The 14896-nt window shown below is 35.2% G+C and overlaps 2 protein-coding genes across 2 annotated transcripts in view; one reads left to right on the forward strand and one right to left on the reverse strand.

Moving 5' to 3' along the window:
- SPATA1 (spermatogenesis associated 1) overlaps nt 1-13870 on the forward strand; it is a 41316-nt gene extending 27446 nt beyond the window's left edge. Inside the window, 7 exon segments of the mRNA XM_090268284.1 lie at nt 1579-1690; nt 2333-2461; nt 5102-5105; nt 7764-7932; nt 11439-11537; nt 13774-13818; nt 13820-13870. Of these exon segments, the coding sequence (XP_090124410.1) occupies nt 1579-1690; nt 2333-2461; nt 5102-5105; nt 7764-7932; nt 11439-11537; nt 13774-13818; nt 13820-13870 (609 nt within the window).
- LOC150015181 (histone H3.3A) lies at nt 9328-10068 on the reverse strand. Its single transcript, XM_090269676.1, has one exon. The coding sequence runs from the start codon at nt 9974-9976 to the stop codon at nt 9566-9568; it is 411 nt and encodes a 136-aa protein (XP_090125802.1). The 5' UTR covers nt 9977-10068; the 3' UTR covers nt 9328-9565.
- Nucleotides 13871-14896: the final 1026 nt, after the last annotated feature.

Below are 14896 nucleotides of genomic sequence, written 5' to 3' on the forward strand. Positions count from 1 at the left end.
CTGTTGTGTTCCATTCTGGTCTGCTTTGCACTGCACTAGTGTGCTCCATTCTCTGCCACTCTGTTCTGTCTTTCATAGGTCTGTCTGTTCTACTCTGCTCTTGCAAGATATCTTCGATGTTTCAGCTCAGCCAGGGAAACAATCTTCAGTCTTTGGTGGAAAGGGTAAGTGGGCTCCCTGACCCATAGGGGAGCTGGCATATAGACAGAAGTCTCCACCCCTGGTCCCTGATTGGTCTGTTCTTATGCAAATGAGAACTCCAAATTCACTTGTAGTTTGGTCCAAATGGTACTTTTCTAATTGATCAGAATGGAGCTGCTCCAATTGGTCAGTGAAGATGAAAATGCTGATGGGGATATAGATAAGCAGCTCTGATTGGATCGGGAAAGCATGAGTCCTATGGGTTAAAATGGGATTCTAGGAACTCCTTTCTAAGGGGTGGCTCAGATGGCAGAAACACAGTGCAGGCAAGCAGTTCAGTGCAAAGACAGGTACTTCAGTGCAGGATTCTCTGTGAAGTGCACTTTGTGTGAGAGGCCCCTGTGTAGAAATGGCTGCTAGGCTGTTCTTTAGATTTTGAGCCCAGTTAACCAGTAGGAGCCCCTACTAGTTATCTTCTCTCTCTGGGTCCACATAGTTCTCTCTAATGCATAGTCACTTCTGAGTCTGCTCAGTTGTTGACTCCTGAACACACTCTGCTGGTCTAGTGTGTTTATTTCCCCACCGACATGTAAATTAAAGCACTGTAAATTAAAGAATTCTGTGTCCTAGTTGTGCTGTAGACATAAGTTATGGGTGATTTTATTTGCTTTCTTTTTATAGTAGTTGGGAGGATGTGTGGAGAGATTCTGATCTAGGTGGTTGCCATTATTCTGTGAGAACCTGACTTTATCAGTTAAGAAAATAAAATAACAAACTTGAAAAAGAATAATAAAACAAAGTAATATTAAAGACTTAAGAAAGATAAAGTAGAAACGAATAAGTTACAGAAGTAAAAAAATACTAGCAGAATTGAAAGTTCAAGATCTATTAAGTGGTAGAGGGAGAAACATCAACATCTGTAAGGCTTGAGGTGCTTTACCAAAAATAGGCAGGAACACAAAAATCAGGAGACACAAAAGTGATAGAACACAAATTCAGAAGAGATAAAATATATAAAAACAAGGTTTGTGCAAAAATTTGAAAATGTGATAGTCTCCAATTTTCTAAATAAATATAATTGACTCAAAATTGACTCAAAATGAAAAAAATCATAGCTTAGAAAAATTTAAATGTTACCTGTCATAAAGTAACTAAGATCATAAATCTTAGAAGGAAATCATGTTTCAAAAGCAGTAATGGATTCTTTTTCTTAAGTTTTACATTTGAAGCTACTATGTATAATGTCCAAGTAACAGTGGAATGGAGAAGCTGGAGCACAAAAAAGAGTCTATAGGTATAAATAAATATAAGCAAAATAAAAAATCAACATATAAGTAGAAAAATGCATTGCTGTTATACATAATCTAATGCTTACAGATGGGGGGAAAATAATGGAACACCCTACCAAATCTTACTGATTTTCATGTTTTCTTTCAGATAGGTCAAAAAGAATGCATCACCTTACCAGATCTTATTGATTTTCCTTCACTTCCTTGTCAACCTGCTATTTTTCCAGGAATAACTGAGATCTCTTTATTACAGATTGAGAGTAAGTAGGATGACACTATAAGTACTGATGATTCTGTAAGATCAAGTTAAATGATGTTAATGGGGAATTATTGTATGATGAGTAAACAAGATTCGGTTTGAAAAGTTAAAAAAAAATTTCCAAAGATGAATAGTGGTGGTCGTTGCACGATGCTGTAAGTGATTTAGTGCCATTGAACTATACACTAAAAATGGTTAAAATGATATTTTATTATGTATGTTTTACCATAAACTTATATTATTTTAAAGCATATACATTTTATGTTAATTAGTGCATATGTTTAGTCATTCATATAACTTCTGCTCTAAAAAATATACTCTAAAATTTACATTTTTCATGTAAGATTTATGTACAATACCTTTGGGTCCAAGATAAATTTCCAAAAGAAGTTTCACACATATATGGGACATACTGTGCTCTTCACATATATGTAAATCCCCTTATGTATCATTCTTAGAAAGTGAAATGACTCCTCAGTGTTTTCCACAGGGGAAAATACTATACTGCAGGAAGAAAAATAGAATTTTGGGTAAAATTTATTCCTGCTGTTTTAAGTACATTTAAAGGTTGCACACTATATTTTAAGAAATGAAACATCTTTTAGCTTTTAGGCATTGATGAGTATGGGTTTTAATATTTTAGGAGAGAAGATTATCAAACAAATGAAACAAGTCAAGGAAGAAAGAAGGTATTTGCAAAGAATTAGAGAAGAACTAATAAAAGTTGAAAAGCAATATGAACAAAGCACATTCAAACAATATCATGGTAAAGGTTATTTACATATCTTTTATCAGTATAAAAAACTTAAGTTTTACAGAATTTATGCTTATTAATATTTACTGTTTTACTGTTATAGTTTAAGTGGTATAGCTGATAAGTTCAATACAGAAAACAGGAAATCATTGTTCAACTCTATTTAATATAGTAAATGCAACATGCTTTATGTAGAGTGTTTTTTATTAAAATTCAAGTGTTTTTCTTAAGGGATATTTATTTATTCATTCTTCTGTTCATTTGCTGAATAAGTATTTATTAAGTGCCTACTGAATTTGACCACTGTTCTAGGGGCTGATACTAATAGGTGGGCACAATCTTGACCCTGCCCACAAAGAGCAGTCCAATGGGGAAATGATAATCAAGTTAAGCAGTAATGATACATCCTGATGAATACTATGATATAGGAATTACAGAACTCTATGCATAGGAATACAGAGGAAAAACACCTAAATTAGATGGAAGAGATAAGAAATGCATCCAGGAAAAGATGTGCTAGCATCTGAATTTTGCCTCCTTTTGGATGCAGGCCTTCAGGCATGGTGTCCCCTCTCCCATCCACATCTGCTTGTCCTACCTTCTCCTTTTATCTTCTTCTTCCCAGTTCTACTGACTCTTTTCTCACTAATCATTCAATTTCAGCTTAAATCTCACTTTAGAATCCTTGGTTTCCTTAGTCTCCTCAAGGTGATTAATTTTTTTATGTGTGTCTGCTTTGCTAAACTGAATGAAGGAATGAATGAATGAATGGGAACTAGAGTAGGACAAGTAGGTAATTTCCTTACAATAGAAATAGAAACATTGTTGTTAAGACTCTTAGAATTGGAAAAATGAGCCAGGGAGGAGAAAGTATAGAATAATGGTTTGACAGATGTCAAATGATTTTAGGATCCTGTGTTTTGAGCTGTACTTGAGAATTATAAGGGTAACAGAATCATATGGAATTAACCAGTTTTAGGATTCTCAATTTACAGCAAAGTTATTGCTTCAGTATTTGAATTGACTGAAGATAATAAACAATGTCAGGAGATATTTCTGAAAATCCTACATCATAATATTAAAATATTATCTGTAGTGTTGGCAATGATTTGGCCATCTGTACTTTAAATGAGCAATTTTATTAGAAAGCTTCAAGGAATGGACTAGAAATCAAAAGATTGATTCTATTACCAGATCAATCTTTTACTTAGGCAAGTTATTTCTACTCTTTGTGCCTCACTTTTTCTGTTTATAAAATGAGAATGATCAGTCACTTTCTATTTTAACAGGAATGTTTCAAGTTAAAGGCATGTATCAGCCATTAAACATTTATTAAACCTACTATGTCCTTCAGTTCCAGCATTGTTTTTAAAAATATTTATTGATTGATTGTAGAGGAGGTGGAGGTGAGACAGACAGAGAGAGTATTTGTATTCATTGGTTGTTTTTTGTGTGTGCCCACACTGGGGATTGAACGGCAAGCTTGATATATCAGGATGATTGCTTCAATCAACTGATCTACCCAGTTATGGCTCCAGCACTGATTTAAAAAAAAATTTTTTTTTGACTTCTGGACAAGATGGAGGCCTAGACAGACATGCTGCATCTCCCTCCACAACTAAGAAGGAATATTACTACCTCAAAACAGAGACAACCAGAAGTTCCAGAAAACTGAGCTGCATGGAAGTCGAACAAACACAGATATAAAGAAGAAATACTCATCCAGACAAGTAGGAGGGGCAGAGCTGGGGCAGAAAGGATTCAGTGTGGTGGCAGTGGCAGCAGGCCAGCAGAAAGCGCAGTCAAACATTGAAAAAAGTCGAGAGGGACACCTGGGGAGTGCTCCCAGCACCAGACCAAACCACACAGCTCAGGATGTCAGCGCCAGGGACAATAAAGCCTCATTGCTTCTGACTGTGCAGACAGTGGGGGTTGGGGCAGAGGCAGAAACTGGCCAGTCTCTCAGCAGAGTCCACTTGCTTAAAGGGCCTTCGAGGTCCTAGAACATCTGCAGACCCACCCACTCTGGGAACAAGGGCCAGGGCAACAGCTAGAGAAGTGCCAGTTCCATATGAAAGTGGGAGAAGTGCCTGGAAAAGGGGTGAGTGATGAGCAAGTAGCATTGTTCCTTCTCAGACCTCTCCCCCACACACAGTGCCACAACATGGTGAAACAGGTTGCCCTGTTCTGATGAATATCTAAGGCCCCATCCCTTACAATGTAACAGGTGTGACAGCTCTATTTAAGAAACAGAGGTAAACAAATACAGGAGCCTGTCAAGATGAGGAGACAGAGAAGTATGGCCCAAAGGAGGGAACGGATCAAGGTTCCAGTGGGAGAACTAAACAAGGGGATAGCCAACCTAACAGATGAAGAGTTCAAAACACTGGTGATAAAGATGCTCGAAGATTTCACAGATATGCTTAAGTATGGCAAACGCATCAGGGAAGAAGTGAAGTCTATGCTAAATGAAACAAATGAAAATCCACACAAAACCAATGGCGAAGGGAAGGAAACCAGGGTTCCAATCAGTGATTTGGAATATAAGGAAGAAAAAAAAAGTCAACCAGTACAAAATGAGGAAACAAGAACTGAAAAAAATGAGGAGAGGCTTAGGAACCTCTGGGACCACTTTAAACATGACAAAATCCGAACCAGAGGGGTGCTAGAAGGAGAAGAGGAAGAGCAAGAAATTGAAAGCTTATGTGAGAAAATAATGAAGGAAAACTTCCCAAACTTGATGAAGGAAAGAGACATACAAGTCCAGGAAACACAGAGAGTCCCAAACAAGCTAGACCCAAAAAGGACCACCCAAAGACACATCATAATTAAAACGCCAAAGGTGAAAGATAAAAAGAGAATATTAAAAGCAGCAAGAGAAAAGCAGAGAGTTATCTACAAAGGGGTTCCTTTAAGACTACCAGCTGATTTCTCAAAAGAAACTTTGCAGGCAAGAAGGGACTGGCAAGAAGTATTCAATGTGATGAAAAGCAAGGACCTACAACCACGACTACTCTATCCAGCAAAGCTACCACTTAGAATGGAAGGGCAGATGAAATGCTTCCCAGACAAGGTACAATTAAAGGAGCTCATCATCACTAAGCCATTATTATATGAAATGTTAAAGGGACTTATTTAAGTAAAATAAGATCAACACTATTAACATTAAAATGACAACAAACAACTATCAACAACTGAATCTAAAAAATAAAAACAAAGACAAACTAAGCAAACAACCAGAACAGGAACAGAATCATAGGTATGGGGATCATTTGAAGGGTTATAAGCTGGGAGGGAGGAGGGGGAGAAATGGGGAAATGGTGCAGGGACTAAGAAGCATAATCGGTTGGTACAAAATAGACAGGGGTAAGTTAAGAATAATATAGGAAAGGATGAAGCCAAAGAACTATATGCACGACCCATGGACATAAACTAAGGGGGGTGGGAGTGCTGGAGGGGAGGTGAGTACTGGGTGGAGGAGAGCAGAGGAAAATGAATTGGGACAACTGTAACAACATAATAAAATATATTTTTTTAAAAAAAGTTTATCCTCACCAAAGGACATACTTATTGATTTTAGAAAAGGGGAATGGAGGGAGAAAAACATTGATGTGAGATTCAGCCCAACAGGGGACTGAACTTGTAACCCAGGCATGTGCCCTGTTGGATGATGTCCCACCAACTGAGCCACGCTGGCCAGGGCTCCAGCATCTTTTTAAATGCTGAGGATATAGCAGTAAATAAGAGAAACATGGCCCTTCCTTGAAGGACCTTGCTTCCAAAGGTGAGAGGGGGGCAGATAATAAATAGATAAGACAATATCAGCTACTAATTACAGCTGAGAAATCAATTGAAGAGTGTACTAAAGAGTGATGGGCAGGTGACATGCTTTAGCTAGGGTTTCCAAGAGCAGCACTTCTGTGGAGATACAGAAATTTGATTATTAAGGAGGCAAGTAGGTAAAGAGAGGGGAAACAGTAGGAACAGAAGGAGCACTAAATGTCACCGTCTGAAGATAGGAATGAGTTTTCAGTCTTAAGACCTGAAAGAAGGTCAGTGTAGCTGAAGTATGATAACAAAGGAGGACTGTAGAGGGAGATAACATCAAAAGTTCAGCAGGAAGCCCTAGCTGGGTGGCTCGGTTGGAGCTTTGTCCCGTAGACCAAAAGGTTGCAAGTTTGATTCCTGGTCAGGACATGTACCTAGGTTTCAGTTTCAACTCCTGGTTGGGGTGAGTACAGGAGGCAACCAATCAATGTTTCTCTCGCATCAATGTTTCTCTTTTTCTCTCCCTTCTTCTCTTTCTAAAAAAATCAATAAACATACACTCAGGTAGGATTTAAAAAAAAAAAAAAAAGTCCAGCAAGGAACAGATAGGCCAATTCAAGGAGTTTGGATTTTATTTTAAGTAAGGTGGGAATCGACTGCAGGATTTTTAAGCTAGTGATTTACATGAGTTCTAAAATATTTTAGAATATTCAGAATGACAGCTATATGGTAGCCTGTAGAAGCATAAGAACAGAAGCTGGGAGATGAGTTAGAATAACATGCCTACTATATAAGGCATGACGAATAGATATAGGACAATAGTTAAAATTTTGAGTTAAGTTCCACATAGTTATATAATTTTAATCAAATCACCATATAGAATTTTTAAATATGGGGTTTGTATTTTATTGATAATTAAAAAAATGAACATGAACATAATATGGAATGCTAGCATGTAGTTGGTGGTGCTGTTAAGATTGTAGTTAGAATCTCATCAGTGCCAAAATTATTCCCTACCTGGCAGTGTTGAATTTCTAATTAAGCATCTCAGGTTTGAGAAATTCTGCCCCACACAATTTTGGGGTTATAGTTAGAATAATCTTGAAAAAAGATGAATCAGAATCAGCTGATATGACAAACATAAGTCATTTTGAGAGCTGAAAGAAATAAGGAAAAATCTGAAAAAGTATGTTATGCCTCTTGCTTTCATAGTTATAAGTAACTTTTCCATAATCAAATCAGATTATGGAATAATAATCAAAATTTAAAAATGAGGGCATTTTGCTATACATCATATTTTTAATAAAGTTTCCAGAAATAATTAAAAGCTTAAAGAAAAACTTGGTCATGATTTTTGGATATATTACTATTTTACCATATTTGTAGATAAGTGTACTTTTATTATTTAATAAACATTTCACTCTTAGCTCTAATTTTCTGAGGAGCGAATAGAGAAGTTTAAGTTAACTTTAGGGCTATTTTTAGATTTAAAAGTTTAATCCTTCAATCAAACTCACACTATAGCCTTTGCTTTTTTTATAACCTGTGGTAGTTGTAAGAAAAAATACTTTGAAACAAAGAAAGTGACAGCATCATCAGAGGATGCTTCAGCAAAATTTCATGAAGATTTAGAACTCTACTATAAAAAACTGCTCATGTGGCTTAAAACTGGGGAGGTCAAGATGACACCAAAGAATATGGCAAACATCGCAAACTCTAAGGTGGTACTAAATGTGTTCACATTCTATTAGAGAAATTCTCTTCAAAATATTTGCTTTATAATTGTTAGTATTATTAAGTTTAAGATGCTTTGGGCTGCAGGTAAAACAAACCTTGACTTGTCTGTCTCAAATAATAAGAAAATTTATGATGCTGAGGAGATACAGTAATCGGCGTAATGATGTCTCTGAATGCCTGGGTGCTTCTGGTATTGGGTTGGCCAAAAAGTTCATGTTTTTTCCCCACTACAATGACTCTAGTTAGTTGTCTTTAACTTAATTCAAAACAATTTTGTTAGATTGTATTGTGACAGCTGTCATATCAGCATGCATTAAAAAACTTACCAAAATTGGTGAATTTTTGTGTAGGCATTTTAATATTGAAGATGGAAGAAAATATGCAACATTTTTAGCATATTATGCTTTATTATTTCAAGAAAAGTAAAGACACAATTGAAACACACACACATACACAAAAGACTTGTGCAGTGTATGGAGAAGGTGTTATGACTCATCAAATGTGTCAAAAGTGGTTTGTGAAGTTTGCTGCTGGAGATTTCTCTCTGGACAATGCTCCATGACCAAACAGACCAGTTGAAGTTGATAGCAATCAAATCAAGACACTGAGAACAATCAACATCATTCCACACAGGAATCAATAAAGTTATTGGTGAAAATGAAAAAATGTTCTTTATTTTATGGAATAAAATGTACAGACTTTTCGGCCAACCCATTATTTTCTCATTGTTTTCAAGTGTTGGTTTCCATTATAAAATGGCTTTCCCTCATGGTAGCAATAGAGTTGCCAATGGCAATAGGGCCATATGCCTCCAAATCAAGAGAGGACCTCTTCCATGCATGTCTATATAAAACCTGCCCTTTTGCTTGTGGGGAGGGTAGGGGGGCGGGGGATCAACCAGGCTACCCTGGAATAATAATTGTTACCAGAGAATGCTGGCTTAGACCAATTACAAACAACTCTGTACCCTGAGGTTAGGTTCACTTTCTCTGATTCTATAGGAAAGAGATGAACATGTGATGAAATACGGGGGGGGGGGGGGGACAAACATTTATTACATTCCTCTTTTATTATGTGTGGGGAGGTTAATAATATTCATGGAATCTCAAATTATTGATTTTTCCAAAGAAATTATTAAATTATATTAAATTATATTAAATTTTGCCAATTGAGTAATTCCACCATATAATTACAAAACAAATTCCAGGGGCCATTTATCTGTTTTTTTTTTTTTTTTTTTTTTTTTTTTTTTTTTTGCCATCAATAAGAAATTTACTTGTTTTAAAAAAATCCAAATGCTGGCATTGTCCAGAAAAATTTAACAGGTTTATTTATATTGTTATAAAGTTGAACTGCTGAAACTTGTTCACTGAAACATCTTTACTTGCATTAATGCTTTATGTCCCCGCATTTATATTAAAAAAATTCACACACAAATGAAAATGGAAAAACTGCCAATACCTGATTTCTGTCCCCTATTTTCCACTTGCAATCATATACTTAGGTACCTTTTGACCCCATGGAAAAAAAATATCTAACGTTCAGAACTACCAATAACAGGAAGAAGAGAATTTTTTTTTTTTTAAAGAATGAAATGTTTCCCATCATAGTGGACTCTTAAGCACGTTCTCCACGTATGCGGCGTGCTAGCTGGATGTCTTTTGGCATAATTGTTACACGTTTGGCATGGATAGCACACAGGTTGGTGTCTTCAAAAAGGCCAACCAGATAGGCTTCACTTGCCTCCTGCAAAGCACCAATAGCTGCACTCTGGAAGCGCAGATCTGTTTTGAAGTCCTGAGCAATTTCTCGCACCAGACGCTGGAAGGGAAGTTTGCGAATCAGAAGTTCAGTGGACTTCTGATAACGTCTAATTTCACGGAGTGCCACAGTACCAGGCCTGTAACGATGAGGTTTCTTCACCCCTCCAGTAGAGGGCGCACTCTTGCGAGCGGCTTTGGTAGCCAGCTGCTTCCTCGGCGCTTTACCACCGGTGGATTTGCGGGCAGTCTGCTTTGTACGAGCCATGGCAGAGAGATCTCTTTAGTTACCCCCCTTTTCCTTCGGCTGGAGCTCTGTGAGCTGAAGGAGGCGCTGGCGTTAGAGAGCGACGGCGGCTGCGAACACACCTTATCTGTTATTTTTTATTGCCTGATTCTACTTATCCAAATAAGTTTTTATAATATGTTAATCATGATTAAGATTATCAAGTTAACTTCAAACATAATGAAATATTTAAAATTTTGTTTATATTTTCCCAGTTTTATTGAGATATAATTGACTTATAGTATTGATTTAAGGTGAACAAGAAAACGATTTGATATATGTATAAATTGTGAAATGATTACTGCACTAAGTCTAGTTAACATCTATTGCCTCACAGTTACAATTTTTTTCTTGTAATGAGAGCTTTTAAGACCTATTCGCTTGGCGACATTCAAATATAGAATACAGTATTGTTAACTATAGTCATTATGGTGTACATTATATCACCAGCACTTAACAATCTATAACTAGAAATTTGTGCATTTTAGCCCCTTCACCTATTTCCCCCATGCCCCACCCCTGGCAAGCACCGATCTCTTCTCTGTTTCTATGAGTAAAGGTTTACTATTTTATTTTATTTTACTTTATTTCATATCCTCATTCGAGGATGTTTTTATTGATTTTAGAAAGAGAGTAAGGGGGAATGAGGGAGAGAGAGAGAGAGAAACATTGATCAGTTGCCTCCTATACACTCTCCAACCTGGGATTAAACTGGCAACCTGCACCCTAGGCATGTGCCCTGACTAGGAATCAAACCAGCAACCTTTTGATATACAGGACAATGCTCCAATCAACCAAGCCACTCAACCAGGGCAAATGTTTACCATTTCAGATAATTTAATTTAAAATCTAAATAAGCTCAAGTAAAGCTTTGTCCATATTAGCTGATACTATTTTTTAGCATAGCTGATGCTTATATCAAGGTCAATATATGATACTTATTTTCACAAAGCCGCTTAAAATTTTAAATAATTTGTTGACCATATACCTCAAAGTTTTCAAACAAAAGCGTTCTTATATTCAATAGGTTTTCTTGTACTAAATAAGATTTCTTATATAAAATATACCATTTTATTAATATTTTTAAGTAATTCTAACCTCATTCAGCTAATAAAACATTATGCCAATTTCTAAAACTTTGCTAGTATCTTCAGCATCTTCCTTTCGTAGTAATATTCATTGGCATTTGTGATACTAGTTTCATGGTAATTTTTACAAATACCTATTTATTTTTATTATACATGAATGATGATAGAACAAAAGAGAAAGCAGTCCCTAAAGAAATCAACAGGTTAATAGTAAGTATATTTTATGGAATAGATTTTTTTCACAGTTTGTTCTTTTGGTATTTGTTATCACAACTTAGTTTCTGTTAGCAAGGCAGTTAAAAATTACAATGTATAGGTGTTACGCTTAATAAGACACCTTAATATATCTCACACAGAATGACCTTATACTTCAGATCACCAAGGCACAGCGTGCAATTGACCAATTTAAGAGAAAATTAGATACTAAGAAAATAAAACTCATCATTGAAGCTAAGGTAATTTGCAATTACCGTGATTAGATTATAACACTTATCCTGTTGGTGTTTTAACTTTGGGTGTTAACAGCAGACGGGTGGGAAGGATTGACTGTTTTAAAATTGTTACCTTAACAACAAAGAGCGCATGTGAAAAAAATGCAAGAATAACCACTAAATCCTGAAAAGATGCATGTTATATCGAGGTCAAAGTAAAATTTAGTAAAAACTCCAATAGGAATTAAAGGAAAAGGACCCTGTAAATCACTACAAAGACTCAATAAAATGTTTTAAAAGTAGATTTTATGTACTAGAGTAATTCACGAATAAGTCTCACTTTTTTTTCATTTAATTTTCCCCCTCTTGAGTAATTACCTCATCATCTACGGTTATTTTCATTTATATACTTATATAAATGCTCTCAATTCACCTCTATCAGAAATAGCTTCAGACTGAATAATGACCCCTTGCAAGATTCAGTACCGTCCAAGAGAACTTTCTGTGATGATGGGCACGTTCCACACCTGCAATGTCCGATATGGTAGCCACTAGCCACATAAGGATATTGAGTACTTGAAATGTAGCTTGTTGGGTGACTAAGGAATGAATTTCAAATTTCATTGAATTTGAGTTGATTTAAATTTAAATAGCTACATTTGGCAAATGGCTACCATACTGCACAGCACAGTTCCAGATTCTTTTCACTACCGGCATTCTCAGCTAATCCTTGACTCAGCACTGAGAAGCTAAAAACTTAAAATACAGAAAAGGAAAAGGGCAAAGGAACATTTTAAAATAAATATGAATATTTAGCATTATTATACAGTAAGTACTCAAAAAAATAATTGGTTCAATGAATGAAACTTTGTGTATTCAAAAAACAGAAAGCCAATGTGGAAACTTGCACACTTAAGTGGGTAAAAGAAAGCCATAGAAATGCCTCCAGAGCCTTCAATCAAGAGTCTCAATGTTCTTTTCTTTTGGAAAGTATGCACATTAGATCTTACCATCTTTGTATATTCTTACCCTATATATATCACTTATGAATGGTTTTAACCCATATTAGAATTACTGATACAAAAAACAGGAAAGACTAACATGAAAAAGAGAACAAGTTTTCAACTTACAGATTAGGGGGAGATTTTTACATTTAACCATAGTGCCTAATTGGCACGTAGTACACATCATTATTTATATTGAATTCTGAATAATTTACCTTAAACTTACGTATGAGAGTCAGAACTAAGGGGCCGAAAACCTAGCCTGAGTCTGTTGCACCATATTCAAGTTACCATAGCATAAGCAACACCTCTCAAAGTTTAATGTGAGATCACCTGGGTCTGACTTAATAGGTCTGGCGTGAAGCCTGAGATTCTTCATGCCTAGGAAGCTCCCAGGTAATGTGAATGCTTCAGTCCACAGATAATACATGGAATAGTAAAGTCTGTGGCACCAGAGTTTAAATCCTGTCTATGCCACTTACTAGTTTTATACCTGGAGCAAGTTACTTAATTTCTAGGCATCTCAGTTTGCTCAGCTGTAAAATGGGGATAAGCAGTAGTATCTGTCTCAATAAAATTTTTTATAGAATCAAAGATGTTAATCCATTTAGAAGAATGCTTGCCACAGAATAATACTCCTATATTAGTACCTGTTTAGTTTCTCAGGGCTGGGAATTAAGGTTTTTGTAATTATGGTTGTTTTTTTTTAATGACTTCTTTTCACTTGAGAACAAGTTTTGAAGCTTTAGCAGAAGAGAAAAGTTGTTTCACTTTAGTTTTTTAGAATAGTTTATTATGACTATATATTTTTAATTTATGTTTGTTTGTTTATTTATTATTTTTAGAGAAAGGGGAAAGGAGAAAGAGAGGGAGAGAAACATCACTGTGAGGTTGCCTCTCACTCGCGCTCCCAAGTGGGGACCTGATGTGCAACCTAGTCATGTGCCCTGACTGGGAATCGAACCAGCGACACTTGGTTCTCAGGCCGACGTTCAACCCACTGAGCCATAGCAGCCAGGGTTTATTATGACTATATTAATAAATAAAATTATTTGATAGTTTACCTAGCAGTAAATAAGCACCCTTATTCAACAGGACTTTTGACCTATATATTTAATGTAGTAATCCAGTGGAAGTGAAGGCATTAAAGGGAAATGACAGTTAAAACAGTTAAAAAAACCTTCATTTAGATGACAATTATGCAATTTTAGATGGGTAAAATGAAGTTCATTTTTGAAAGATAATTCATTTTATAGATGAGAAAACAAGCAATTTCAGATGTATGCACACTGAAAGCTGAACTTAAAACAGAATAAAATTAATACACCTTTACAGCCTCAGTTAGGTATGTAAAATGTTAAATATTTATTTGATCAGATTTGTTTGACCTGTGTTCTCCATGGCAATGTTTTATGTAAATCATAATGTTTATATTTTTCATCAAATCCTTTGGTATTACAAAGGACTTAGAAAATATTAGATGTATAAAAGTAAAATGGTGTCCATTTGGTTATTTTTAATGGTTTCAAATTACTGCATATTATTTGACAGTATAATATTTCATAATTTTTAAATAATCTTAAAATTTAGTAGCTAATATTAGTAAAATATAATTATTAAAAATCATATAGCTTAATAAAGATGAATATATTTGCACATAAATATATACTTTAAAATTTATTCATTGTACTTTAATTAAAAGCAATCTGGAAATACAAAAAATAAGGATATTGAACTTGCATTCAGAGCTATGACAGAGTTTAGTGATTAAGAATTTAATTTTTTTAGTAATTTACATAAAGACATTAGAAATTCAGCAAATTGTATGGAAAATGGTTGTTCTTAATCTGTGTAAGTAGGAAATGGAACAGTCTCATAACAGATGACTGAATCATCACTTATTTCAATTTAGAGGGGAAAAATGTGCAGGGAATTCAGGATTTATATAAGTCCAGATTCAAGGATACAGACTTTTAATCTAAGTATTTAAAGGAACAAATATAAGGGCAACACAATGTTCTTCTTAATTACCTTGAGAAAAAGAACATTTAGAAAGGTTCTTTGCACAAAATAATCTCTTTTAGAAAGAGAAACTGCTTGAGAAAACAGTATCTTTAGATAATTTCAAGTAAAATGCCAATACAGAAAAGAAAAACTTAACTATGAAAAGAAAACTAGACAAAAAACAAAGTATAGATGTCCATAAGTGAAGGAATATTAATAATTGGAAGGCTAAAGGACAACAGATAGAATCAGGTTCAACAGCAAGTTTTTCTTATTGTAAAATACTGGATATAACCACATATAAGCAATGTCATTTATAACTACCTGTAAAAATTTAGTTGGAAAATAATAGATAAGTCTAACCTATTAATTAAA

The sequence above is a fragment of the Furipterus horrens genome, unplaced genomic scaffold (genome assembly GCF_987537825.1).
Source record: "Furipterus horrens unplaced genomic scaffold, mFurHor1.1.pri manual_scaffold_3, whole genome shotgun sequence".
NCBI classification, from domain to species: domain Eukaryota; kingdom Metazoa; phylum Chordata; class Mammalia; order Chiroptera; family Furipteridae; genus Furipterus; species Furipterus horrens.

Bases quoted from the DNA above. Each gene is read 5' to 3' on its own strand.
- LOC150015181 (XM_090269676.1), bottom strand. From the start codon at position 9,976: ATGGCTCGTACAAAGCAGACTGCCCGCAAATCCACCGGTGGTAAAGCG.